General features: G+C 40.5%; 1 protein-coding gene and 1 non-coding gene across 4 annotated transcripts in view; both read left to right on the forward strand.

The window, feature by feature from the left end:
- Positions 1–25,690, forward strand: part of TMEM116 (transmembrane protein 116) — a 50,121-nt gene that overhangs the window by 2,640 nt on the left and 21,791 nt on the right. Inside the window, exons 1-4 of one of the 3 annotated variants that reach the window (XM_054712781.1) lie at positions 4,793–4,880; positions 5,453–5,499; positions 5,987–6,050; positions 16,635–16,766. In XM_054712781.1, the coding sequence (XP_054568756.1) occupies positions 4,833–4,880; positions 5,453–5,499; positions 5,987–6,050; positions 16,635–16,766 (291 nt within the window). In that variant the 5' untranslated portion in view covers positions 4,793–4,832. Of the gene's footprint in view, positions 1–4,792; positions 4,881–5,452; positions 5,500–5,986; positions 6,051–16,634; positions 16,767–25,690 lie in introns of those variants that run through there. The other 2 variants (XM_054712782.1, XM_054712783.1) reach the window with 2 other exon arrangements.
- Positions 5,766–5,869, forward strand: LOC114231962 (U6 spliceosomal RNA). Its single transcript, XR_003617997.1, has one exon. It is a non-coding gene; the product is annotated as a U6 spliceosomal RNA (small nuclear RNA).

Consider the following 25,690-nt stretch of genomic DNA (forward strand, 5'->3'; position numbering starts at 1 on the left):
CCACTAAATTTGTGGAAATTTGTTACATAACAGTAGATAAGTGACACACACAACTTCATAAATATGCCTGTACTATATTTTCTTTCAAGTCATTGATGAAAGTGTTTTACAGAACAGTGCCAAGTCAGAATGCTGATTCACTCCACTAGAAGGTATTCCTAAATTGATATTCATCAATGAATTAGCATTCTCTTAGTTTATTTAAGAAATGTCCTTAATTGTGCTTCTACTTGGTCTATATTTATTTTTACATCACCAAATTTCTTATCAAATGTTTTGTCAAAATACCATCTATACTATGTGTAGTAATTCTATCCAAAAAGAGAATGAGGCATGATTATTTATAAGTCCATGATGACATAATTATTATATTTTTCTGTTTATTTAAAAATATATCTTTTGGATAGTTCATTCTACAATCTTGTCTGGGATCAATACTATAATCTTTTCACTTATGGTTGCAGATTTTACTATTTTATAAAAATAAAAATTTTTAGTGGTAACCAGTTTTCTATAATTTCTAGCAGTTTTCCCATTTTAAATATATTTTTATTGATTTCAGAGAGGAAGGGAGGGGAAGAGAGAGATAGAAGCATCAGTGATAAGAGGGAATCATTGATTGGCTGCCTCCTGCATGCCCCCTGCTGGGGATCGAGCCTGCAACCTGCGCATGTGCCCTTGACTGGAATCGAACCCAGAACCCTTTAGTCCGTAGGCTGACGCTCCATTCACTGAGCCAAACGAGCTAGGGCAGCAGTTTTCCCATTTTTACATGAACCCTCAGATTTCATTCAATGGTTTATTGAGTTAACCTGCAAGTTTTATCAAAGTGCTAGAGTAGCCAAAACAGGTTTGGCTCAGTGGATAGAGCGTCAGCCTGTGGACTGAAAGGTCCCGGGTTCGATTCTGATCAAGGGCATGTACCTTGGTTGCGGGCGCATCCCCAGTAGGGGGTGTGCAGGAGGCAGCTGATCGGTGTTTCTCTCTCATCGATGTTTCTGGCTCTCTGTCCCTCTCCCTTCCTCTCTGTAAAAAATCAATAAAATATATTTTTAAAAAAAGTGCTAGGGTATAATTTGTTCAGACCAGGAGTGGTGGATTCATTTAGAGCAGTCAGGTGCTTTCTCAAAATCTTTCTCTTCAGTTCCCTATTGCAATGTTTATTTTACACTTTTTAATCTCAATATTACTCTTTTCAGTAGTAAAGACAGAAACATGTTATCCATTAATCATTACACCATGAATTTCAGCAATGGGACATTTGCTTCCTTGTTTTTGTCCCAAACTTCATTTTGGCAACAGCCTTATTGAGATACTAGAGGCCCGGTGCACAGATACGTGCCCTGATGGGGTCTCTCAGCTTGGCCTGCGGGGATTAGGCCGAAACCGGCTCTCCAACATCCCCTGAAGGGCCCCAGATTGCGAGAGGGCGGTTCTCAGGTGATGCACCCTGGTATTGGGCTCCCTCCTCTCTGGTTCTGGCTGCATCACCTGAGAACCGCAGCTGCCAAGTCACTGTAGCTTGGCAGCTCCTGCGTTGAATGTCTTCCCCCTGGTGGTCAGTGCACGTCATAGCTACCAGTCGGCCAATCGCTTGGGCTTTTATATATATAGATAATTCACCTATCATATAAGTCACCCTCTTAAAGTGTACATTTCAACAATTTTTAGTATATTCATAGAGTTGTGTAGCCATCACCACTATATGATTTTAGAATATTTTTGTTGTCCTAAAAAGAAACCCTGTGCCCATTAGCAGTCACTCCCCAAACTATTTTCCTAGCCCTAATCTATGTAACTGTATAAATTTGTCTATTTTAGACATTTTGTATGAATGCAGTCATACAATCTGTGGTCTTTTGTGACCGGTCTGTTGACTTAGCATAATGTTTGTTTGTTTTTTTAAATCCTCACCCAAGAATATTTTCCCATTGATTTTTTTAGAGAGAGTGGAAGGGAGGGGGAGAGATGCAGAAACATCAATGTGAGAGAGACATTGATTGGTTGCTTCCAACATGCACCCTGACCTGGGGCCAGGTATTGAGCCTGAAACTGAGGTACATGTCCTTGACCAGAATTGAACCCGGGACCCTTCAGTCCGTGGGCCGATGCTCTATCCACTGAGACAAATCAGCTAGGGCAGCATTCTGTTTTCAAGGTTCACCCATGTTGTATCATGTTATCAGTACTTCTTTCCTTTTTTTAAAAAAAATATTTTATTGATTTTTTTAAAGAGAGGAAGGGAGAGGGATAGAGAGTTAGAAACATCAATGAGAGAGAAACATTGATCAGCTGCCTCCTGCACACCCTACTGGGGATGTGCCCGCAACCAAGGTACATGCCCTTGACTGGAATCGAACCTGGACCTTTCAGTCCGTAGGCTGATGCTCTATCCATTGAGCCAAACCAGTTAGGGCTACTTCTTTCCTTTTAATTGCTGAATAATATTCCATTGCATGGATAAACCACATTTTATCCCTTCATCAGTTGATGAACATTTATGTTATTTCTACTTTTTGTCTATTATGAGTAACACTGTTATGAACATTTGTATCCAAATATACCTAGGAGTAGAGGCGGGTTTATATCTAGAAGCTGAGTCATGTAGTGTATGTTTAACTATTTGAGAAACTGACAAAGTGGCTGAAAATATGATATTCCCACTAGGAATGTATGAGGTTTCAACCTTTTTCTCCACATTTTCATCAACACTTTATCTATAAAATGGGAATAATACTGCTTCTTACCTCAAAGGTTGTGGTGAGAATTAAAATGCTTAGTATAGAGCCTTACACATAGAAAGCACTCAATAATTGGTAGCTATTATTACTAAAATAATAACACTTCTTTGAGTTGAGTATTTTTGCTTAAATAAAAATATTTTACTAGGTAGGTGATTTCTTGACTTTTTAACCTCTGCATTAACTTGCTCATGGTAGAAGTTTAATGAATATCTGTTAACTTAAATTGATACGTAGTATAGAGTGGCCCATTACGTTGACTACTGGTGTGTGTTTGAGCTCGCTAAAGAAGTAAAAATAGAAGAACCTTGGCCTGTGTGGCTCAGTTGTGTGGAGCTTCATCCTGTACCCCTACTTCATCCCATAGTAGGTTCCATTCCTGGTCAGGGCACATGCCCAGGTTGTGGGTTCAATCCCAGTTGGGGCATCTATGGATGTTTCTCTCTCATACTGATGTTCCTCTCTCCGCCCCCCCCCCCCCCCGCCCGCCACCTTCCCCCTCTCCCTCTCTCTTCTTCCCTCATTACCTCTATCCTTCTCGCCCTCCTTCCCTCCCTCTCTCCCTTCCCCCTTCCTCTCTCTTTCAAGTAAATTTTGAAAAAAGGAGGAGAAAAGAAAACTGAAAATAAATATTACCCACTTTATCATTTGGGCTTGGTTAATCCTTGTAGAAAGAGAAGATGGGAAGATTATTGATTATTTTTCCAGAGATATATCAAAGGAAGACAGTTGAATATACAGAAGGCAGGAGACTAATTTAGAGAGAAAAATGGAAAAGTAAATCCCCACATGTTGGCTGGTGACGTAGACATTTTAGAAGAGATGCCAAAAGTGAAAAGTTCTATCAAGAGCAGCAGACTAATTTCTCACGGCTGTTCTCAGAACAATTTGAGATTTGTTCTCGACTAAGACAAGAGTCTTTTGTTCACAAGCATTCCTTTATCACTTGGTGAGACTGTCATTAGTCCCCTCACTCTTATTACATAGATATATGATTAGAAGCCGAAAAACACTCCCTAAGACCTATAGTAGGGATATCTGACCCAGAAATTTACTGGTATTTTCATTTATTTGTTTATCTAATAATTTAAACAAAGTCATTACAGCCTACCTCTACTTAACAATGTCCTGTCTTCTACTCCACACTATATTCTTAACCTCATATGAGTAAATGTCATATATTGAAATTACTCAAGCCAAGCAAATGATCTAATTTACGTTATCAATAAATATTCATAGAATGTGTAAAAGTATCGTTAGATGAAATAAATGTTCTTCCTTCTGTTTCCTTCTTCCTCCAATTTTTGTCCAAATTTTACCAATTCTTACAAATACTGCCAATCAGGATATATGATTTTGTGTGTAGATAATTTAAGGTTTTTGGTATTCAAGCAGTTTTTCCTACTATATTATAAACTTTTGCAAGTATGGGTCTGTATCTTGTCTTTGTATCTTCCATAACACAATGCTTTATACAAAGTTGATATATGAACTTATATATGAACATAAGTATATTAAATGAATCATAATTTAATGATATATATTTCTGGTGGGGATTTTTGGTATAGAATATTGAAGGTGTTAGTATTAAATAAATATGAGATATTAATAACCTCTTCTCTCCACAGCTTTTTCCTGGTAATACTAAAACTTTATTGATTGAGTGAATATCCAGTCCAGTGTATATTTCTCATTATAGGCTTCTGTCTATAAAAAGGGGCAAGTTTTAAGCAGACCTCCCTTCCCTATTTTTCTCTCCCTTTTTTCTGTTCCATTTCTTGCAGCTCTGTTTACCTTTTCACTATGACTCATTCTTTCTACTTTTATTACTCCTGCCTCGCCCCTTCTTACAATTTTAATGCTTTTTTAGAACTTTGTTTCCTTGTCACCTGCTTTTTCTATTTTTGTTCTTTCTGCTTGGCTTTCTCCTCCACTTGTTGCCACCTCTCCTTGCCCTCAAGGTACAGGGCAGGATTGGATAGGGAGGAGCCCAGCTGGGGTAGGGGTGGAGCCACCTGTTCACCACTTGGGTATTCAGAACCTGACGGAGAAGGATCTGGCTGCTTAAGCAAAGCTGGGGCTGACGTCCCTATGGCCTTCCTGCTGGAGGCTAGAATTCTGACAGACAATCTGGACTTGGTGAGATTAGAAGCTGTGGGGAAGCTCTCTCCTTTTGTGCTCCCCCTTTCTTCCTCCCTGTTCTGTATTTTTCTCTCAAGTATCTCTCTCCATATTGTTTTCTTTTTTTCTATTTCTCTGTTGCCTAGTATTCTGTTTTCGTCTGTCCAGCTGTCACTCAACTCTATTTAGCATTTGTTTGCCTTTCTTTTTACCCATTATTCCCATATATCTGTCCTGTCTCACAATTTAACTTTTCCTACCTCTTCTCCATTTTATTCTTCCCTTTATTAATTTTCTCATTTAACTCTGTTTTTGTTTGTTTCCACTCGGTCACTTTCTGTCTACCTCTCTATTAGTTATCTTACTGTTTCCCAGAGGTGTAGCATAAGGGAGGAAGAAAGAAGCCGCCCTGCCTTTCCATGGTTCTATTCAGACTTTCTACTCATTCTCAGATTTATAGTGTGTTTTGATTAGGCACTGAAAAAGAGTTTGTGCTCTGCACAGATAGTTAATAAACAGTGAAACTGGAATAAGGTTGAATATTAAATGTAAAAGGCGTAGTTTTATTCTTATTTTCTCATTTTGTTTAGGTTTATTCTGCAATACAGTGGATACAATTTGTTATGGCTACTCTGAGGTATGTTTACTTAATCTCATGTGATCTGACTATTTAAACTAGTATAAGAAAAACTTGAGAATTCTGAATGTGTCTACATTTCCCTCCCTGGGGATTTGCTCTTATTCTTTGGTTAGAGAGAAGTATTGTTCTTTACCATGTTGGTATTTTCTGATTAATAAAATGTACCAATATCAACAACAATAAGACCAAAAAATACAGACTGAGGGCTAACTTCTGAAAATCAAAGAACAACTTGGTCAATAGGATTTACTTAAAAAAATCAATAGTTTTGGTAGTTCATATACTAAAAACTGGAATAAAGTAGAGAAGATTAGCGTGGGCCTTGCACAAGGCTGACACACAAATTCATGAAGCAGTCTATATATATTTTTAAATATGTGCAGGTAATTTTACATCAATTATATGTCAATAAAGCTGTAAACATCAACAGCAAATATGAAGGGACCCCAATTGTCCTATTTTATTGATCTTTTATCTATGTTAGTGTTATAGGTTCAAGTTCACTTATTGCTTATGCTGTATTCCAGAATATACAGAAATCTCCAGAGGTGAGCAATCTCTTTTTATGTTGGATTTGAAATTGTAGTGACTTAGCTTTTGATATAATTAAGAGAGGTGTCACCTATAAATGATGGAATAATTCTATGAATCACTTATAAATTTGTCATGATCCATTGAGATATTTTAGACAGTGTCAATAGGTCTCCCTTTTCTTCTAGGTAATTATTTTAATTATAACTTTGAACACTGAAAGATTGACTACTAAATATGGATTTTTTTGTATGTATTAATTATTAAGATTAAGGAAACAGTGTAGTTTGAAACCAATGTTCACTCTTAAGTTTGGTAGGGTCCTGCTTACAGGTGAGTTTTCTGATGTTAATATGTTAGTTAAGTTGCTAGAGGGACTAGGAAATAGTTCAAAGACTTTGCTATACAAAATGTAGTTGTTTTGCTGTTCTGGCCTTCTATACAATTTAATAGTGAAAACAGAGCAAAAATACATCCTATGTAAAACTATTCATACCAAAAAGTTCAAGGCAAGAACCTCCCTTTTATTGAGGTATAGTTGACAAATATTGTATGTATTTAAGGTATAATAAAACAACAAAAAACCTTTCTGTTTCAGAGAGGACTAAGAAGAGTGATGAATTTGCTAGCTCAGAAAAGATTTTATGAGAAATGTAACAACTGTTTCTCTAATGAGGCCAAATGGCACAAAAGTAGGCAAAAATGTAGTTTAGAACATATATGGGAGAACATATATGTGGAAAATGTCATTGGGTTTTATTGGGCCCACTTTAATAACAAAAATAGTTCTGTATGTGGAACACTTACTGTGTTCCAGCTATGCTGAGTGCCTTATGGTCCTCATTACTCTTCTTTGAGAAGGATGGTGTAGCCCTATTTCACAGATGAGAATATTGAGACTCAAAGTCATAAGATTTACTTGTTCAAGTTATATGGTAAGTAACAGAGCAAGAATTTTTCAAAAGTCCAACTCCTAACCACAGTCCTCCTTCAAATTAAACACAGTATTTAGTATTTATTACATTCTAGACACATGTGCTCAGTGTTTTAAATACATTTTTCATATAATCCTTAAAACAACTGTATAGCTGAAACCGGTTTGGCTCAATGGGTAGAGCATCGGCCTGCGGACTGAAAGGTCCCAGGTTCGATTCCGGTCAAGGGCATATACATTGGTTGCGGGCACATCCCCAGTAGGGGGTGTGCAGGAGGCAGCTGGTCGATGTTTCTCTCTCATCGATGTTTCTAGCTCTCTATCCCTCTCCCTTCCTCTCTGTAAAAAAAATCAATAAAAAAAATATATATATAAAAAATAAAATAAATAAAACAACTGTATAAGGTAGATATTATGAATCTGGTTTTATAAATGAGGAAATGGAATACTAATAAGGTTGAGGGGCTTTCCTAGAGTCTTATACCTAGTAAGTGTTAGAGCTAGAATTTGAGTGCAGACTTGTCTTATTCGAAGCCTTCCCCGCCCCATAACAATTTTTACTTTTTATTAATTAATTATTTTAAATATTATTAATTAATTAAATTAATTAATTAAATTATTAAATATTAATTAATTAATTAATATTAATTAATTAATTAATTAAATATTTATTAATTAATTATTTTAAATATATATTTCTTTATTGATTTCAGAGAGAAAGGGAGAAGGAGAGAGTGATAGAAACATTAATGATGAGAGAGAATCATTGATCTGCTGCCTCCTGCACACCCCCCACCGGGGATCGAGCCCGCAACCCAGGCATGTGCCCTTGGCTGAAATCGTACCTGGGACGCTTCAGTCTGCAGGCTGACGCTCTATCCACTGAGCCAAGCCGGTTAGGGCTACTTTTTATTTTTTGTTAATCCTCACCCGAGGATATTTTTCCATTGATTTTTAGGAAGAGTGGCAAATAGAGGGAAAAACAGGGAGACATATCGATTGGTTGCCTCCTGCATTGGCCCTGACCAGGGCCCGGGCTGGGGAGGAGCCTGCAACCAAAGTACATGCCCTTGATCAGAATCAAACCCGGGACCCTTTGGTCTGCAGGCCAACTCTCTGTACACTGAGCCAAACCGTCTAGGGTCCCCCATTCACTGAAATATGATGCCTAATGAAAAGAGAATTTTTAATTTTAGACATAGAGTGTGAAAGTAGAAATCTTCATACTGTATTGTCATTGCCTGCCAAAGTAATCTTAGGCTACATATCTTCCTTTGATTAAGATTTTCCTAATGTTTGTTTCCTTTGCTGACATTGGAATTCAGATGTTATTAAGTTAATAAAATGTGAGTTACATAGTGAAGAGAGCTTAATAGAGATTCTCAGTCTCAGCACTGTTGACCTTTTGGGCTAGATGGTAATTTGTTGGTGGTGGGGTGGCTGTCCTGTGCATTAGGATGTTTAGCAGACTTTACTCAGATGCTAGTAGCAACACCTCCTACACCAGCCCTGGCCCAGTTATGACAACCAAAACTATCTTTAAATATTGCCGGATGTCTCCTGGGAGAGGCAAAATTGCTCCTGGGTGAGAACCTTTGTTCTAAGGTGACCTCTGGGATGACAGTGCATTAGAGCTTTATAAAGATGTGGCGTCTAGTTTGACTTAGGATGAGACCTTTAATTTCTCTGGCTTCAATTCTGATACCTTTCACATAACCAGAACCTAAAGGACCTTAGCAATCACTAGTTCAGTGGTTCCCACATATTCTGTTTTCTTGGCCTAGGAAAAATTCTAATTTTTTCAGATTAAACATGTAAGCCATATTGAGCTGTTTTCCTTTATTACTTCCAGTAAAAACACATAGAAGGCATACTCTGAAAAAGACAAAGTAGTCTATTAAATTAAAAATAATTATAGTGCCCTAGCCAGTTTGGCTCAGTGGATAGAGCATCAGCCTGCAGACCAAAGGGTCCCAGGTTCCACTCTGGTCAAGGGCACATACCTTAGTTGCAGGCTCCTCCCCGGCCCAGGCCCTGGTCAGGGAGAGTGCAGAAGGCAACCAATCAATGTGTTTCTCTCACATTGATGTTTCGCTCTGTCTTTCCCTCTCTTTTCCACTCTCTCTAAAAGATTAATGGAAAAATATCCTCGGTGAGGATTAACAATAACAGCAAAATAATTATAGTAAATTGGAAAAATCCATGGGAAATCTAGATGGGACTAGCTGATTAGACAGTGATTCAGAGTCAACCTGAAACAAGAAGAAAGTGTCCCAGGCCAGCCAATGTTAAAAAAGTACTCAGGGCAGGTATAGTTCACTGCATGGCATGTGACTTCATTTCCTCATAAAGATCACATTTGATACTTTGGATAGTCTTTGTTTTACGTGAATAGAAATATTGGGGAGCAGAGTTTTAGAAGAGTATTCATATGAGTTGTTTTAGGTCTTTCACCTCACCAGGATAGACCTGGACCCAGACCTCCCTAGGGAAAGTCACACAGTACTTTACCCCTACCCCATCCTCATTCTGCTTTTGCAAATGTGTGTGTGTTTGTTTTTTAAAAAGAGTCTTTGATTTTATATTTAGGACCATGACTTATGCCTTTTAAAAATATTTATCTTTATTGTTGAAAGTATTACAGATGTCCCCCTTCCCCCATTGATCCCTACCCCCATCGCTACATGCTTTATGCCATTTCTTTGTGTTTCCTTATCAAGCACTGTATTGGTTGTATTTCCCTAATACTGTATGATTTCTTTGTATTACCTTCAACATAGTATTTTACTAATAGTTAGGAAGGGTGAAATCTTTCTTGGTCTCAGTAGTAGGTACTCAGTTAATTTTTGTTTAATTGATTGATTTTATCTCCTATTACTAGAACTAATGGTTTTCCAACCATGAGTGAAAATATATAAACCCCCTCCTTTTCCCTGACAAAAACTTTAAGTATGCTTTAGTGGCTAACAACTCCCTATATAGAAGGTTATTTCTTGAATCAATGACCATAATTATGTTCTTGTTTACAAAAGCCACTTGGTTGCCTCTCTCCTCCAGAGTTTACTTTACCTCGGCATGGTACCAGCCACCATGATGCAGAGTTTACTTTATATTGTTTTAATTTTTTACCCATTAACAGTTATAAACTTGAGGTAGGTCATAGGCCAGTTTCATCTATGAATGTGCTATCTGCCTATAATTTTAGCAGGCTTACCCAGAGCGTATGCTATATGTGGTGAAAATAATACTATCTGATGTTTATTAAATACAGCTTAAAATGTTATTAATTCACTTGTTTTTGTTTAAGGTAACTTGACCATTTACCCCTGTTAGCAAGTACTAGCATCTTAACTTTCTTCTAATTTAGAATATAGGCATGAGAAAAATTTTCTTTTGTACAGGTAAGATTAGTTTGTTGTTGCTTTTTAATCCTCAATCAAGGATATTTTCCCATTGATCTTTTAGAGAAAGTGGAAGAGAGAAGGAAAGACAGAGAGAAACATCATTGTGAGAGAAACACATTGATTGGTTGCCTTCTGCACTCTCCCTGACCAGGGCCCAGGCCAGGGAGGAGCCTGCAACCAAGGTGTGTGCCCTTGACCAGAATGGAACCTGGGACCCTTTGGTCCGCAGGCTGATGCTCTATCCACTGAGCAAAACCAGCTAGGACGAGATTAGTTTTTATGTTAGGTAGTATCTGATGATAACTTAAATATTTTTAAATTTACGTTTTCTTGTGAGATATATCAGGCATGGATTAGAATACATAAAACATATGTGTACTGCTTAAAGAATGATTATAAACAAACACTAGGGACAAGAAATAGAAATTGCCTGTACCCCTAAGCATACTTGTTTGTGTTCTTCCCAATCACAACTCTTTCCCTCACTTCTAGAGGTAACCACTACCCAGATTTTTGTGATAATTATTTCTTTATTTTTATGTACAATTTTACCAGTAATATATGTATTTCTAAACAATTTAGTTTTGATTGTTTTTGCGTTTGACATAGGTATATTTTTGTATGTATTGTTTTATGATTTGCTTTTTCTCCTTAATATTATTTGTGACAGTTAACCATGTTGTTTTATATATCTCTGGTTCATTTCATTTTCATTAATGTTTAGCATTCTATATTATGAATATACTACAATTTATCAATCTGTGCTGCTATTAACAATCTTGTACATGTCTTCAGGTGTATACATGCAAATATTTCCCTAATGTCTTTTTCTAATAACAGAATCGTTATAGGATATGTATATCTCCTAGATAATGCTAAACTTTTCCAAATGGTTGTATGTAATTTTTTTTCCTCATTGTGCTTTTAATTTTTATTTCCTTGATTATTGGTCAGGTCAGGTATATTTTCATGTGTTTATGGCCATTTGGATTTCCTCTTTTCTTAATGTACTTGTTCATATCTTTTGTCCATTTTTTTCCGTTGGGTTTTCTTATTGTTTTGTAAGTTCTTTGTTTGTTTTTAATATTGTTTGGATATTGGTCCTTTGTCAGTTATACGTGTTGCAAATATCTTCTCCCACTTTGTGGCATGTCTTTACATTTCATAGTGTATTTTAACACATGCATTTATTTTATTTTAATGTTGTAAAATTTTCCAATTACTTTGTTTTGAGCTTTTTGTGTTTTGTTTAGGAAAACTTTCCATAAGCAGAAGTCAAAGACAATTAGGTCTTTTAAACTAGTTGGAACTGATTTTTGAGTGTGAGATAAAAAGTAAGGTTCTAATTTTACTTTTATCAAATAGATATCCTATTATTATCCTATGTTGTTATAGTATCATATTTTGAGAAGACTATCTTTTTTTCCATTGATCTAAAAAGCCACCTCTACCATATATCAAAAGTCTGTGTATATGCTTGGGTTTGTTTGGGGCTCTCTATTCTGTTTCATTGGTCTGTTTGTTCATCCCTGTGCTTAGGACCACCGTATCTATGCTCTAGCTTTATATTAAGTTTTGATATGTGTAGGACAAGTCCTTCTCCTATTTCTCTGAGTGTCTTGCTTGTTTTTCTTCAAGAGGTTACCTTGATATTTTGTATCTGTCAGTTAGATTTAGAGCCAGCTTGTTAAATTTCACAAGAAAATATGTTGAGATATAATTGAGATTGCATTTAACCTATATATCAATTTAGGGAGAACTGACATTTCTATAACATTAGATCTTATAATCCATGAGCATGTTATATTTCTTCACTTTGGTATCTTCCTTTGGTATCTCTCAATAAATATTTTATAATTTTCTCTATAGAAGGACCAAAACTATTTTTAGAAAAGTGGGAGTGGGGAGATAAAAAAAAGAGGAGGAGAGGGAACCAAGATGGCGGCATAGGTAAACACCTGTACTTGCTGCCTCCCACAACGTATCAAAATTATAAGTAAAATATCCAGAACCACAGGAAACCTGGCTGAGTAGAAGAACTACAACTAGAAAAATAAAGAAGAAAGAGCATTGAGACTGGTAGGAGGTGCAGAGGTGTGGAGGTGCAGAAGGGGCTGGCACCCGGGTGTGCTGCTTTTTAATCCGGAGGGAGGTACAAGCTCCCACATGCTCTGAGCTCCAGTGCCGGGCGAGACTTTGGGGGACCCAGACACATACGGGGAGAAACTGGACAGTCTGGCATCGGGGCAGGAACATGGGGGCAGCTTTCTTCCAGATGGAGATGTGTGCAGCAGCAGTCGGACCTCTCTGGTGCAGGACTGACTGGCAACCATTGCTGTTTGCTCCGCCCTGGAGATTCCCTGAGACTCCACTCCACCCAATTTACAACCCTACCCAAGCTGTGTGCAGTGGCTTTTGCATATGAATGGCCTATCCTTTCTCATCCTAAAACCTGTCAAACTGCAGCTGGGTCAGGGAGCCCCAAAGCTATCTAAAGAAAGCAAAGGACGGCACAGCAGCAGCCTGCCTTGCTTCACAGCTGGGCCTCATCTGGGCACTTCCAAACCCCACACAAAGAGGAGGAATGTGCAGATCTCTCTCTAGCTCCTGCTGGGTGGCCTCAGGCAGTGGCTGACTTTGCACCTCCTTGGTGGAAATCCAAGAGCCAATGTACCCAGTGGTCAGGGTGAGACCATACCAGTTTACAACTCTTCACATCCATAAGAGACACACTCAAGGGGCAGACTCAGTGAGCACCAACGCCCCACTGAAGCAAGTCCTGGCCCATAAGTGTGTCTCCTGCACAGCAGCTCTTCCACTGTTGACACAGCTGGTCCTCACAGCCAATTGGTCTGGAGGTAAACAAATACAGGGAAGCAGCCAAAATCCAGAGACAAAGAAACGTGTCACAAATGAAAGAAATGGAAGAAAGCAAACTACTGGATATAGAGTTCAAAATCACAGTTATAAGGTTACTCAAGAATCTTCTAGAAAGCTCTGAGAAACTTAGTAAGACCTTTGAGGAACTTAGTGAGACCTTCAAGGATCTTAGAATGCCAAAAAAGGACCAGTCAGAAATTAAGCATACATTGACTGAAATAAAGAATAATACACACAGATTCAACAGTAGACTAGAGGATCCCAAGAATCAAGTCAAAGATTTGAAATACAAGGAAGCAGAAAACACCCAACTGGAAGAGCAAAAAGAAAAAATAATCCAAAAATATGAAGATAGTGTAAGGAGCCTCTGGGACAACTTCAAGTGTACCAACATCCAAATTGTGGGGGTGCCAAAAGAAGAGAGAGAGCAAGATACTGAAAACCTATTTGAAGAAATAATGACAGAAAACTTCCCCTACCTGGTGAAAGAAATAGATTTACAAGCCCAGGAAGTGCAGAGAACCCCAAACGAGGAATCCAAAGAGGACCACACCAAGACACATCATAATTAAAATGCCAAGAGCAAAAGACAAAGAGAATCTTAAAAGCAGCAAGAGAAAAACAGTTGCCTACAAGGGAGTACCCATACAACTGTCAGCTGATTTCTCAACAGAAACTATGCAGGCCAGAAGGGAGTGGCAAGAAATATTCAAAGTGATGAACAGCAAGAACCTACAACCAAGATTACTCTACCCAGTAAAGCTCTCATTTAGAATTGAAGGTCAGATAAAGAGCTACACAGACAAGAAAAAGCTAAAGGAGTTCATCACCACCAAACCAGTATTATCTGAAATGCTGAAGGGTATTCTTTAAGAAGAGGAAGAAGAAAAAGATAAAAGATAAAAATTATGAACAATAAAGTGACAACAAATACATATCTATCAACAAATGAATCTAAAAATCAAATGGATAAAAAAATCTGAGGAACAGAATAAACTGGTGAATGTAAGAATCAGGGGCATGGAAATGGAGTGGACTGACAATTCTCAGGGGAATGGGATGTGGGGGGTGCAGGAAGAGATGGGACAAAGATCTTATATGCATGTATGCAGTACCTATGAACGTGGACAGTGGGGTGGGGTGGGAACCAGGTGGAGGGGAGCTATGGGGGGAAAAAAGAGGGACATCTGTAGTAATCTGAACAATAAATATGAAAAGAAAATGAGCAGAAACAAAAAGCGGATGATACTAGGAAGTGAGAAAGGCATACTTCACCAATGTGGTTTAGAAACTCATATTCAACATATACAATTTATACTGATATTTTCATTGATATGGAAATTTATAAGATAAACTAGAGGCCCGGTGCATGGGATTTGTGCACCGGTGGGGTCACTCAGCTTAGCCTGCGCCCTCTTGCAGACCAGGACCCCTCGGGGGATGTCGGACTGCTGGTTTTGACCTGATCCAGCAGTCCAATGTCACCCAAGGGATGTAGTAGTGCATGAAGTGGCAGGCGGCTGGAGAGGAGCCCGAGCCTGAGCCCTGGCCAGACGCTGCGCCGCTCCTGCTTATCCCGGCCCCGCTGCACCTGTCACCACTGCCCAGTAGCGCTGCCGCAGAGGCAGGAGAGGCTCCACCACAGCTGCGCTTGCTAGCACTGAGCTGGCATCTGGTGCCCGTAAGGTGAGCAGCGCTCCACTGTGGGAGCACACTGACTACCAGGGGGCAGCTCCTGCATTGAGCGTCTGCCCCCTTGTGGTCAGTGTGCATCATAAAGACCGGTCATTCATTCGCTTAGGCTTTTATATTTATAACTAGAGGCCCTTTGCACAAAGAATCGTGCAATAGACCTTCCTTCACCTGGCTACTGGCACCAGTTTTCCTTCTGCCTTCTTTCAGGGTGGGGGTTTGGACCCCAGCGGCGGTGGCAGCAGCATGGGGTGGGAGCTGCCGGACCCCATGCCGCCATCCGCGATTGGGGCGCTGCCACCTCCCAGGTCCCTCAGTGATAGGAGGGACCTGGGCGCTGCCGCCGCTCCGACCCGCAAATGCTGAGGGGCGGGACCGGGCGCCGTCGCCGCTCTCACTGTGCCTCCCACCAGCCCCATCAGTCCCCCCTAGGCGGCAGCCGATCCGGCCGTTGAGAGGCCACCCCGAGTCCTGCCCCCCAGCCTCCCGCAGGTCCAATCGTGGGCATAGCGGAGTGATGGTTATTTGCATATTACCCTTTTATTAGGTAGGGTAATAAAAGGGTAATATGCTAATTAGACTGGACATCCTTTCAGACATCGTTCTGGATGAAGCTGGGGCTGGAGCGAAGCCCGGGTTGTGGGTGCCTGCGGGTGGCTGGAGGGAAGCAAGCCTGGGTCCCGGGTGCCAGAGGGAAGCCAGAAGCTGGGGGAAGGAAGGTCTACTCTTGCACAAATTTTGTGCATTGGGCCTCTAGTATATAGATAAGGTCTAAGCATCTAATGTATAACATGGTGACTGACTATAGTTGATAACACCGTATTGTATAGTTGAAATTTGCTAAGAGAACAGAACTTAAATGCTCCCTAGCCCCCAATAAAGGTAAATATGTGAGGTGATGGATGTGTTAAGTAACTCAGGGGAAATCCTTTCACAATGTATATCAAATCATCATGTTGTACACTTTAATTATCTTACAGTTCTATTTGTCAATTATACTTCAGTAACGAAAAAAGAGAAAAATACACATTAATGACATTAAGGTTGAAAAGAAAACTTTTCATTTTCTTTGGGTCTTCAACCATATCCCTAAATACTGAACTGATTTCCTATTGTTAGAAGATGCTGGCTGTGCAACTAGAGCACTTTGAATTTGTATTTTATTTTTATTTTTTTGCACTTTGAATTTTTAATTGGTGGTGCCCATTCTTTTTTTTTTTAAATTTCAGAGCGGAAGGGAGAGGGAGAGAGAGGTGGAAACATCAGTGATGAGAGAGAATCATTGATCAGCTACCTCCTGTATGCCCTGTACTGGGGATTGAGACCATAACCTGGCCATGTGCTCTTGACCTGAATCAAACCTGGGACACTTTAGTCCATAGGTCGATGCTCTATCCACTGAGCCAAACCATCTAGGGCCCGTTCTTTACTTTGATTTTATGTTTGAGGAAGGAGTGTGTCTATGAGGAACAAGGTCCAATGCTAATCCGTAAGTACTCTGATTCCCGGACAGTTAGGATAGTTGTGATAACAGATTCCCTCCTATCTGGTGTATTCCTTTACATTCCTCACAGTTAACCAGTGGGAGAGGCTCCAGAAAAATGATGCCCAGTTTCTACTAAAAAGGTAAAACATAAAAATAATTCCTTGTTAACATCATTTATGGAATGAGGCTTTTGTTGTTTTGACAGATGAGGCCACTCTTTTATCTGAGTTTCTTTGACCTCCTCCTGGGGATATGCTGGCTCATTGAAGCACTTCTCTATGGAACTTCAGCAGCCAATAAGGACATTGTCTGCTATAACTTGCAAGCAGTTGGACAGGTGAGTACTGCTAGATTGTGACTGTACATTACAAGAAAGGCACACTCAGATCAATAGGAAGCAGAAAATAATACAACCTGGGAAGTGGGACCCTTTTGTTTATTGTCACACTTTGACACAATAGCTTTTATTGTTTGTCCATAGTAAAAATATTACTTGTTTATTATAGAAAATTTGAAAAATCCAGAGAAGCAAAAAGATAATTAAAATCACCCAGATAGTCTGGCTGGAGTGGCTCAGTTGGTTGAGTGTCATCCTGTGCACTGAGAGGTTGCCGGTTCCATTCCCACTCAGGGCACTTACCTGGGTTGAGGCTTTGATCCCCAGTTGGGGAGCCTATAGAAGACAATTGATCGATGTTTCTCTCTCTCTCTCTCTCTTTCTTCCTCACTCTCTCACTCTCTTTCTCCTTCCCCTTATCTTTCCCCCCTCCCTCACCCTCTTCATGTCCTCCAGTTAGGATTAAAAAATAATATTTCAAAAAGAAATTGCACAACTTTAAAAAATGTATTTTTATTGATTTCAGAGAGGAAGGGAAAGGTAGAGAGAGATAGAAACATCAATGATGATAGAGAATCATTGATTGGCTGCCTCCTGCATGCCCCCTACTGGGGATCAAGCCCGTAACCCGGGCATGTGCCCTTGACCAGAATTGTAGACTGACGCTCTATCCGCTGAGCCAAAATGGCTAAGGCATGAGAGAGAATTATTGATTGGCTGCCTCCTGCATGCCCCAAACTGGGGAAGGAGCCCACAACCTGGACATGTGCCCTGATCAGGAATTGAACTGTGACCTCCTGGTTCATGGGTGGAAGCTCAGCTACTAAGCTATACCAGTCGGGCTTGGGCTCCATGCTGTAAACATCTGTGTGTAAGTTTTGTGTGCATATACGTTTGTAAGTCGTTTGGGGGGGGCGGGGGGAGGAAAGCATGATTTCTGAATTCTATGGTAAGCTTTTGTTTAGGTTTGTAAAAAACTGCCGAACTATCTTCCCAAGTGTCTGTAGTCGTGCTTCCTATAATGGTGCTTTGGGCAACAAAGGACTGCATATATGACGTTGTTCCCTACTATTATAATGGAGCTGAGATATTCCTATTGCTTAGTGACACCGTAATTCATGATTTCAAAGGATTTTTCAAGGAATAGGAGGTTGTAGAAGTCAGCAAGGCTACGGCCGAGATGGCTAACAACTTTAACCTGGGTGTGGATGAGGATGACATTGAGGAGCTCCTGGAGGTGGCGCCTAAGGAATTGACTAATGAGTTGTTGGAACTGGAACAGGAACACATAGCTGAAGGAGAGTCAAGAAAAAAGGAAACTGCAAGAGAAAGAAAAGACTCCTCCCAAGAAAGTTCACAGTAAGGGGTTAGCAGAAGCTTTTGTAGATCTCAACAAGCTCCTTAAAGAGTTTGAAAACATAGACCTCAACACTGAAAGGTTTTATTAATAGAGAGGAATATTCATGGTACATTATCTGTTTATAAGCAAATCTACAATAAAAAAGAAACAAACCTAGCAAACCACCATGGCTGTATATCTGAAAAGAGGGACACCTCCTCAAGAAGAGCCTCAGGCAGCTCCTTCAGGTGTTCCAGAAGAAGACATTGTTGTCCTAGGAGAGGACAGCTTCATGAATGCCCCAGCAGACCTTCAGTGGGACAAGATGTGGAGGTGGAGGACAGTGGTATTGATGATCCTGATCCTATGTAGGCCTAGGCTAATGTGTGTATTTAATGTTTAAAACATTAAATAATAAAACCATTAACAATAGAAAACACTTTATATAATCCTATCTAATAAAAGAGTAATATGCAAATTGACCATCACTCCAACACACAAGATGGCTGCCCCCATGTGGTCAAAGATGGTTGCCCCATGTGGACACAAGATGGCCACCACAAGATGGCCAGCAGGGGAGGGCAGTTGGGGTGACCGGGCCTGCAGGGAAGGGCAGTTGGGGGGTACCCAGGCCTGCAGGGGAGGGCAGTTAGGGGTGACCAGGCCTGCAGGGGAGGGCAGTTAGGGGCAAACAGGCTGGGAGGGGAGCAGTTAGGCATCAATCAGGCTGGCAGGGAAGTGGTTAGGGGGTGATCAGGCTGGCAGGCAGAAGTGGTTAGGGGCAATCAGGAAGGCAGGCAGGCGAGCAGTTGGGAGCCAGCAGTCCTGGATTGTGAGAGGGATGTCCGACTGCCTGTTTAGGCCTGATCCTACCGGGATTGGAGAAGGTTCAGGCTGGGCTGAGGGACATAACCCCCTCCAGTGCACGAATTTCGTGCACCGGGCCTCTAGTGAGAATATAAAGAAAGAAAAGGGTTTGTACAGCTTTACAATGTGTTTGTGTTTTAAGCTGTGTTATTGCAAAGAGTCAAAAAGTTAAGAAAAGTTTTAGCCAAAACCGGTTTGGCTCAGTGGATAGAGCGTTGGCCTGCGGACTGAGGGGTCCCAGGTTCGATTCCAGTCAAGGGCATGTGCATTGGTTGCGGGCACATCCCCGGTAGGGGGTGTGCAGGAGGCGGCCGGTCGATGTTTCTCTCTCATCGATGTTTCTAGCTCTCTGTCCCTCTCCCTTCCTCTCTGTAAAGAATCAATAAAATATATTAAAAAAAAAAAAAAGAAAAGTTTTAAAGTTTATAAAGTAAAATGTACAGTAAGCTTAGTTTATTGAAGAAAGAAAATATTTTTTATAAATTTAGTGTAACGTAAGTGGTAAAGTATTTATAAAGTAGTGTACAGTAATGTCATAGCCCTCCACATTTATTCACCACTCACCACTCAACTCACTGACTTATCCAGAGCAACTTCTAGTCCTGTAAGCTCCATTCATGATAAATGGCCTATGCAGGTACACCATTTTAAAAATCTTCTATACTATATTTTTTACTGTACCTTTTTATTTATTTATTTATTTATTTATTTATTTATTTATTTTTAATATATTTTATTGATCTTTTACAGAGAGGAAGAGAGAGGGATAGAGAGTTAGAAACATCGATGAGAGAGAAACATCGATCAGCTGCCTCCTGCACACCCCCTATTGGGGATGTGCCCGCAACCAAGGTACATGCCCTTGACCGGAATCGAACCTGGGACCCTTGAGTCCGAAGGCCGACGCTCTATCCACTGAGCCAAACCGGTTTCGGCAACTGTACCTTTTTAATGTTTAGATACATAAATACTTATCATTGTGTTATAGTTGCCTGCATGATTCAGTACAGTCACATGCTGTACACGTTTGCAGCCTAGGGCAATAGCTAGCCTATCTAATAAAAGTGTAATATGCAGATTGACCATCATTCCAACACACAAGATGGCTGCCCTATGTGGTCAAAGATCCTGCCCCCATGTGGACACAAGATGGCCACCACAAGATGGCCAGCATGGGAGGACAGTTGGGAGGGACCAGACCTGCCAGGGAGGGCAGTTGTGGGCAATCAGGCAAGCAGGGGAGGGCAGTTGGGAGGCAATAGGCCTGCAAGGGAGGGCAGTTGGGGGCAATCAACCCTGCAGGGGAGGGCAGTTAGGGGTGACCAGGCCGGCAGAGGAGGGAAGTTGGGGGCAAATAGGCTGGCAGGGGAGCAGTTAGACATCAATCAGGCTGGCACGGGAGTGGTTAGGGGATGATCAGGCTGGCAGGCAGAAGTGGTTAGGGGCAACCAGGAAGGCAGGCAGGTGAGCAGTTGGGAGCCAGCAGTCCTGGATTGTGAGAGGGATCCCAGATTGGAGAGGGTGCAGGCTGGCCTGAGGGACACCCCCCCCATGCACGAATTTTGTGCACTGGGCCTCTAGTACCATATAACCTCGGTGTGTAGGAGGCTAGACCATCTGGGTTTGTGTAAGTGCACTCTATGTTTGCACAATGGTGAAATTACTTAATGACACATTTCTCAAAACATAGTCTCATCATTAAGCGACACATGACTGTGTACAGTTTGCAGTCTCACCAGCAATAAATAACAGTCTCTGTTGCTTTGTATCCTCACCAGCAATTGGTGTCAGTGCTTTAGATTTTAGCCATTCTAATAAGGATATAGTGGTATCTCATTGTTTTAATTTGCAGTTCCCTAATAACTTAAGATGTTGAACATTTTAATATGCTCATTTGCTGTCAGTATTGTAATAAAATTTGATATGTATAAGTTATAAAACTAATATATGTTCTCAGTAAACAGGTAAAAAGTAAAGAGGGGTATACAATTGAAAAGTAAAAGTTCGCCTCCCTTCTTTTACCTCTCACTTTCATAATTTGATCGGTTTAGAATAAATGTCTCCACTTTTCAAAATTCTCCTCTAGCTGGTTCTTGAGAAAAGCAGGGTATTCCTGTTTGCACAAGCAGATGAAGAGGTCCTAGGTTTTCCAAGCATCATAGTAAAGAAAGAGAACCAGTTACCTGGTCTAAACAAACAAGATATCCAAGTTTCTGAATATAGATTTTCAGTTTCATTCTTTGAGCAGGAAGACCCTTTTTGAAAAAAAACTTTTTGAAAACTGGTGCTGAGATTGGTAGAAAATAGTAGTTATTAATCATTTCCACTGAAGCAGAATGAAACAAAAATGGACTTAAGTAGTAGTAGGAAAGAATTTAATTTGGTGAGAAACCTTGAGGATTGCTAGGAATAAGTCATCATTCTCTTTGGTGTTTCCCTATCAAATATGTCTATAATTTTTATCTGTGTGAAATGGATCTTCTATTTTTACATGAAAGCCAAGTGATCACTAGTTCAGTGCTTCCTAGACTTGAGGATTTTACAAATGAGTAAAACTTAAAAAGAAAGTGGGAGTTGTCATAGTGTTGCTAATTTTATATTCTGCTAAATTAAGAACACTTAAAATCAGCTACCCCTGAATTCCTAAAAGGAGTAACAATTGACACTAAAAAAACTAGGCAAAGTGCTAGTATAATCTCAAATAAAGGGTGGTTTCTTTAAAGTAGTAAATAAATATAGCTTTATGAAAAACTTATTACATTGACTGTATTTTTCTCAATATTTCTTAGACCAATGACTATTTTGTCAAGGATTAGCACTAAATTCTTAACCAGCATTTGGAAATTATTCCACTAAATGGCCTTTCAAAGTCCTTTTCAGATTTAGGATGCTAAAGCTTCAGGATATGTGAATTTTTTTTTCTTTTGAGCTTTTCCTCCTCTATTGGGGTGGATGTGATATACAAATTAGAACCAGGCTTTTTCACCTATCCTATATAATAAAAGGCTAATATGCAAATTGACTGAATGGGGGAATGACTGGTTGCTATGATGCACACTGATCACCAGGGAGCAGACTCTCAATGCAGGAGCTGCCCGCTAGTGGTCAGTGTGCTCCCACAGGGGAGCACTGCTCAGCCAGAAGCTGGGCTCATGGCTGGCGAGCACAGCAGCGGTGGCAGGAACCTTTCTCACCTCCGCAGCAGTGCTAAGGATGTCTAAGGATGTCTGACAGCTTAGGTGGGAGCAGGCCTAAGCTGTCAGTCAGATATCCCTCGAGGGCTCCTGGACTGTGAGAGGGCACAGGATGCTCTGAGGGACACCCCCCTCCCCAAGTGCACTAATTTCATGCACCGGGCCTCTAATTATATTATAGCTTCATTATGGGCCTGTTGAGTTTCTGTCTGATGTAGATGAAAATAATTTTGTAGAAAACCCAGAGATGGTTGGGGGTGGGGAAGAACTGGCTCTGTACCCTTGTGCCACTTCACTGAACTGAAGCAGAAGAAATCAATCATTTACTAAGAGCTAGTCTTTTGTTCTGGAACGTAGCTGAGAAGCAAAGTGAGTTTGAGAACCAAGCCATCAGAAATAATTTCAGTATTTGATTAACAAGTTGAGATGTGAGGTTTTTCAGGTGCTACTTTTTTGTGAACTTAGCCAATCAGTAAACAGATGTTAAAGTGACATAATATTTGGCTCAAAAGGCTTTGTCTAGAGTAGGGGTGGGGAATGTCCAGCCCTGAGACCTTATAAGGCCTGATAAATCATTTGGTCGGGCCCTGCCAAGGCATTAGGGGTGAGTTAATTAAATGTTTGACCAAATATAGAAGGCTAATTTTTTACTTGATAATTTTGTATGGCCCTCGAATGATGTTATAAATATCCAAATGGCCATTGGCAGAAAAAAGTTCCCCACCCTGGTCTAGACTAGCAACTAGCTCTGAAAAATGGAATCTGATCCATAGTCTAAGATGCTGAGATTTTTAATCTATTAGTTGGCAAGTTCTGCACTGAGAGAATTGATTTGGTTATATATAATTATCCTCCATATCAATCTTGGGATAAAAAACAAATTTAGTGCTTTTTCCAAAAGGGTCTAGGAGTATCGTTGTACTAATATTTCTCTTTATCAGAGATAATTGCTATGGAGAAACAAGATCATGACAGTACCAAACACTGTCCCAGTCAGCTTCTCTGTTTACTCTTGGATATTCTAGTGTATCTTTTCTTAGTGAATGAGCCCAGCTTCATTTTATGGAAGATGTGTTAGTCAGGTACTTTAGAGATATCAATTTGGATTGCAAATGACATGAAGTGTATGGCTTGGAGTTAAAGTGTAAGCATAGAGTTTGGAGTCAAACATACTTGAGTTGAAATCCCAGCTCTAGCACTTGTTTGCTGTGTGATTTTTTTTTTTTAACAAGTTAACTTCTCTGACTTTCAAGATTCTCTCTTTGTCTTTGCCCTTGGCATTTTAATTATGATGTGTCTTGGTGTGGTCCTCTTTGGATTCCTCTTGTTTGGGGTTCTGTGCGTTTCCTGAACTTGTAAGTCTATTTCTTTTTTTTAAAATATATTTTATTGATTTTTTACAGAGAGGAAGAGAGAGGGATAGAGAGTTAGAAACATCGATGAGAGAGAAACATCGATCAGCTGCCTCTTGCACACCCCCTACTGGGGATGTGCCCGCAACCAAGGTACATGCCCTTTGACCGGAATCGAACCTGGGACCCTTGAGTCCGAAGGCCGACGCTCTATCCACTGAGCCAAACCGGTTTTGGCTGTAAGTCTATTTCTTTTGCCAGGTGGGGAAAGTTTTCTGTCATTATTTCTTCTAATAGGTTTTCAATATTTTGCTCTCTCTCTTCTTCTGGCACCCCAAAAATTCAGATGTTGGTACGCTTAAAGTTGTCCCAGAGGCTCCTTACATTATCTTCATATTTTTGGATCCTTTTTGCTTTTTGTTTTTCTGGTTGGGTATTTTTTGTTTCCTCATATTTCAGATCTTTGGTTTGATTCTTGGGGTACGTTGATCTACAGTTGAATTTCTGTATAGTCTTTATTTCAGACAGTGTATGCTTAATTTCTGACTGGTCCTTTTCCATTTTTTTGGCATTCTCATTAAGGTCCTTGAAGGTCTCATCAAGTTTCTCAGCGGTTTTTAGAAGATTCTTGGGTAACCTTATAAATGTAGTTTTGAACTCTATGTCGTCTCATAGTTTGCTTTCCTCCATTTCTTTCATTCGTGATATGTTTCTGTGACTCCGCATTTTGGCTGCTTCCCTATGTTGATGGAGCGGCTTTGTGTGGTAGGTGACCTATAGGGGCCAGTAGCTCAGCCTCCCCAATCACCTGAGGTGGACGGTCTTGGTATACCCCTTTGTGGGCTGAGTGCAAAGTCTTGGTGTAGTTAAGCCTTGATTGCTGTTGGTACACTGGGAGGAATTGTCCTCCAGCCCAATTGGCTGTGGGGACCCGCTGTATTTATAATGGAAGGACTGCTGCGCTGGAGACATGCTTTTGGTGCAGGACTTGTTTCAGTGGGGCTTTTATGCTCACTGAGTCTGCCTCTTGAATGTGTCACTTATGGATGTGAGGAGTTGAAGTCTGTGTCTCACACTGACCACTAGGTACACTGGCTCTGGATCTCCTATGGGGTGCCGGTCAGCTACTGTCTGAGGTCACCCTGCAGGAGCTACAGTGAGAACTACAGTCCTCTCCTCCCTGCTTGGGATTTGTAGATTATGGAGCTGTCTGAACCGGTTTGCAAGTTTGCTAGGTTAAGCGGTGATAGTGAAGATCATTCATATGCAAAAGCCGCTGCTTGGAGCTTGGGTGAGTTTGTAGGTTGTGCGGGGCGGGGTCTCAGGGTGTTACTAGGCTAGGGCATGGCAAACAGCAATGGCTGACAGCCAGCCGTCCCATGCCTCCGACTGCATCCCTGCGTCTCGCGCCCCAGCGCAGCAAAGAATTATTCCTCTGCGCAGCTCTGCAAGCAAGCCACCCTCACTTTCCGACCTGATGACAGACAGTCCAGCTTCTCCCAGTAGGAGTTTGGGTCCCATGCGTCTCCCCTTCGGGTTGAAGAAAGCAACGCCCACCGCCAGCCGGGATCCGCCGCCAGCCCATATCACACGCGCCCCCGTACCTCAGCTTTTCAGCCTTTGTGCACTGAATGCTCTTTTCTCTTTCTGTCTAGTTGTAGAACTTCCACTCAGTCAGCCCTCCCGTGGCTCTGGGTGATAGATGTTTTGTCTTTTAGTTGTAGTTTTGAAATTGTTGTGCACAACCGCAGTTTAGGTGTTTACCTACGCTGCCATGTTGGGTTCTCCCTCAGGAGTAAGTACTCTTAACAGCAAGAAAAAAATCCTCTGTACCCTAGCCCAAGTAATAGAAATAGCTTTATTTGTCATCCTAAGTGTTTTGGAACATTTAAAGTCTAGAGTGAAACTCATATTATTTTCTGTCACTTCTGTTGGCATAGAATCAGGAATTTGTTTAAAAAATTTCAACCTTGAGTATTTTTATACTTGATTGTACTCTATTTTCTATGATAAGCTTGAGCTGCCATCTTTGAAGACAATTTTACAAAGAAGTAGAAAACCACATGTTTGATATAATTTTAAGTATCTTCATCTTGTAAAAGAGTGAACCAAAGTCATTGAGGTTTCATTTAGTCTCAGGATTCAATTTATTAAAAAAAGACCTGATTGGAA

Source organism: Eptesicus fuscus, chromosome 23 (assembly GCF_027574615.1).
Source record: "Eptesicus fuscus isolate TK198812 chromosome 23, DD_ASM_mEF_20220401, whole genome shotgun sequence".
NCBI classification, from domain to species: domain Eukaryota; kingdom Metazoa; phylum Chordata; class Mammalia; order Chiroptera; family Vespertilionidae; genus Eptesicus; species Eptesicus fuscus.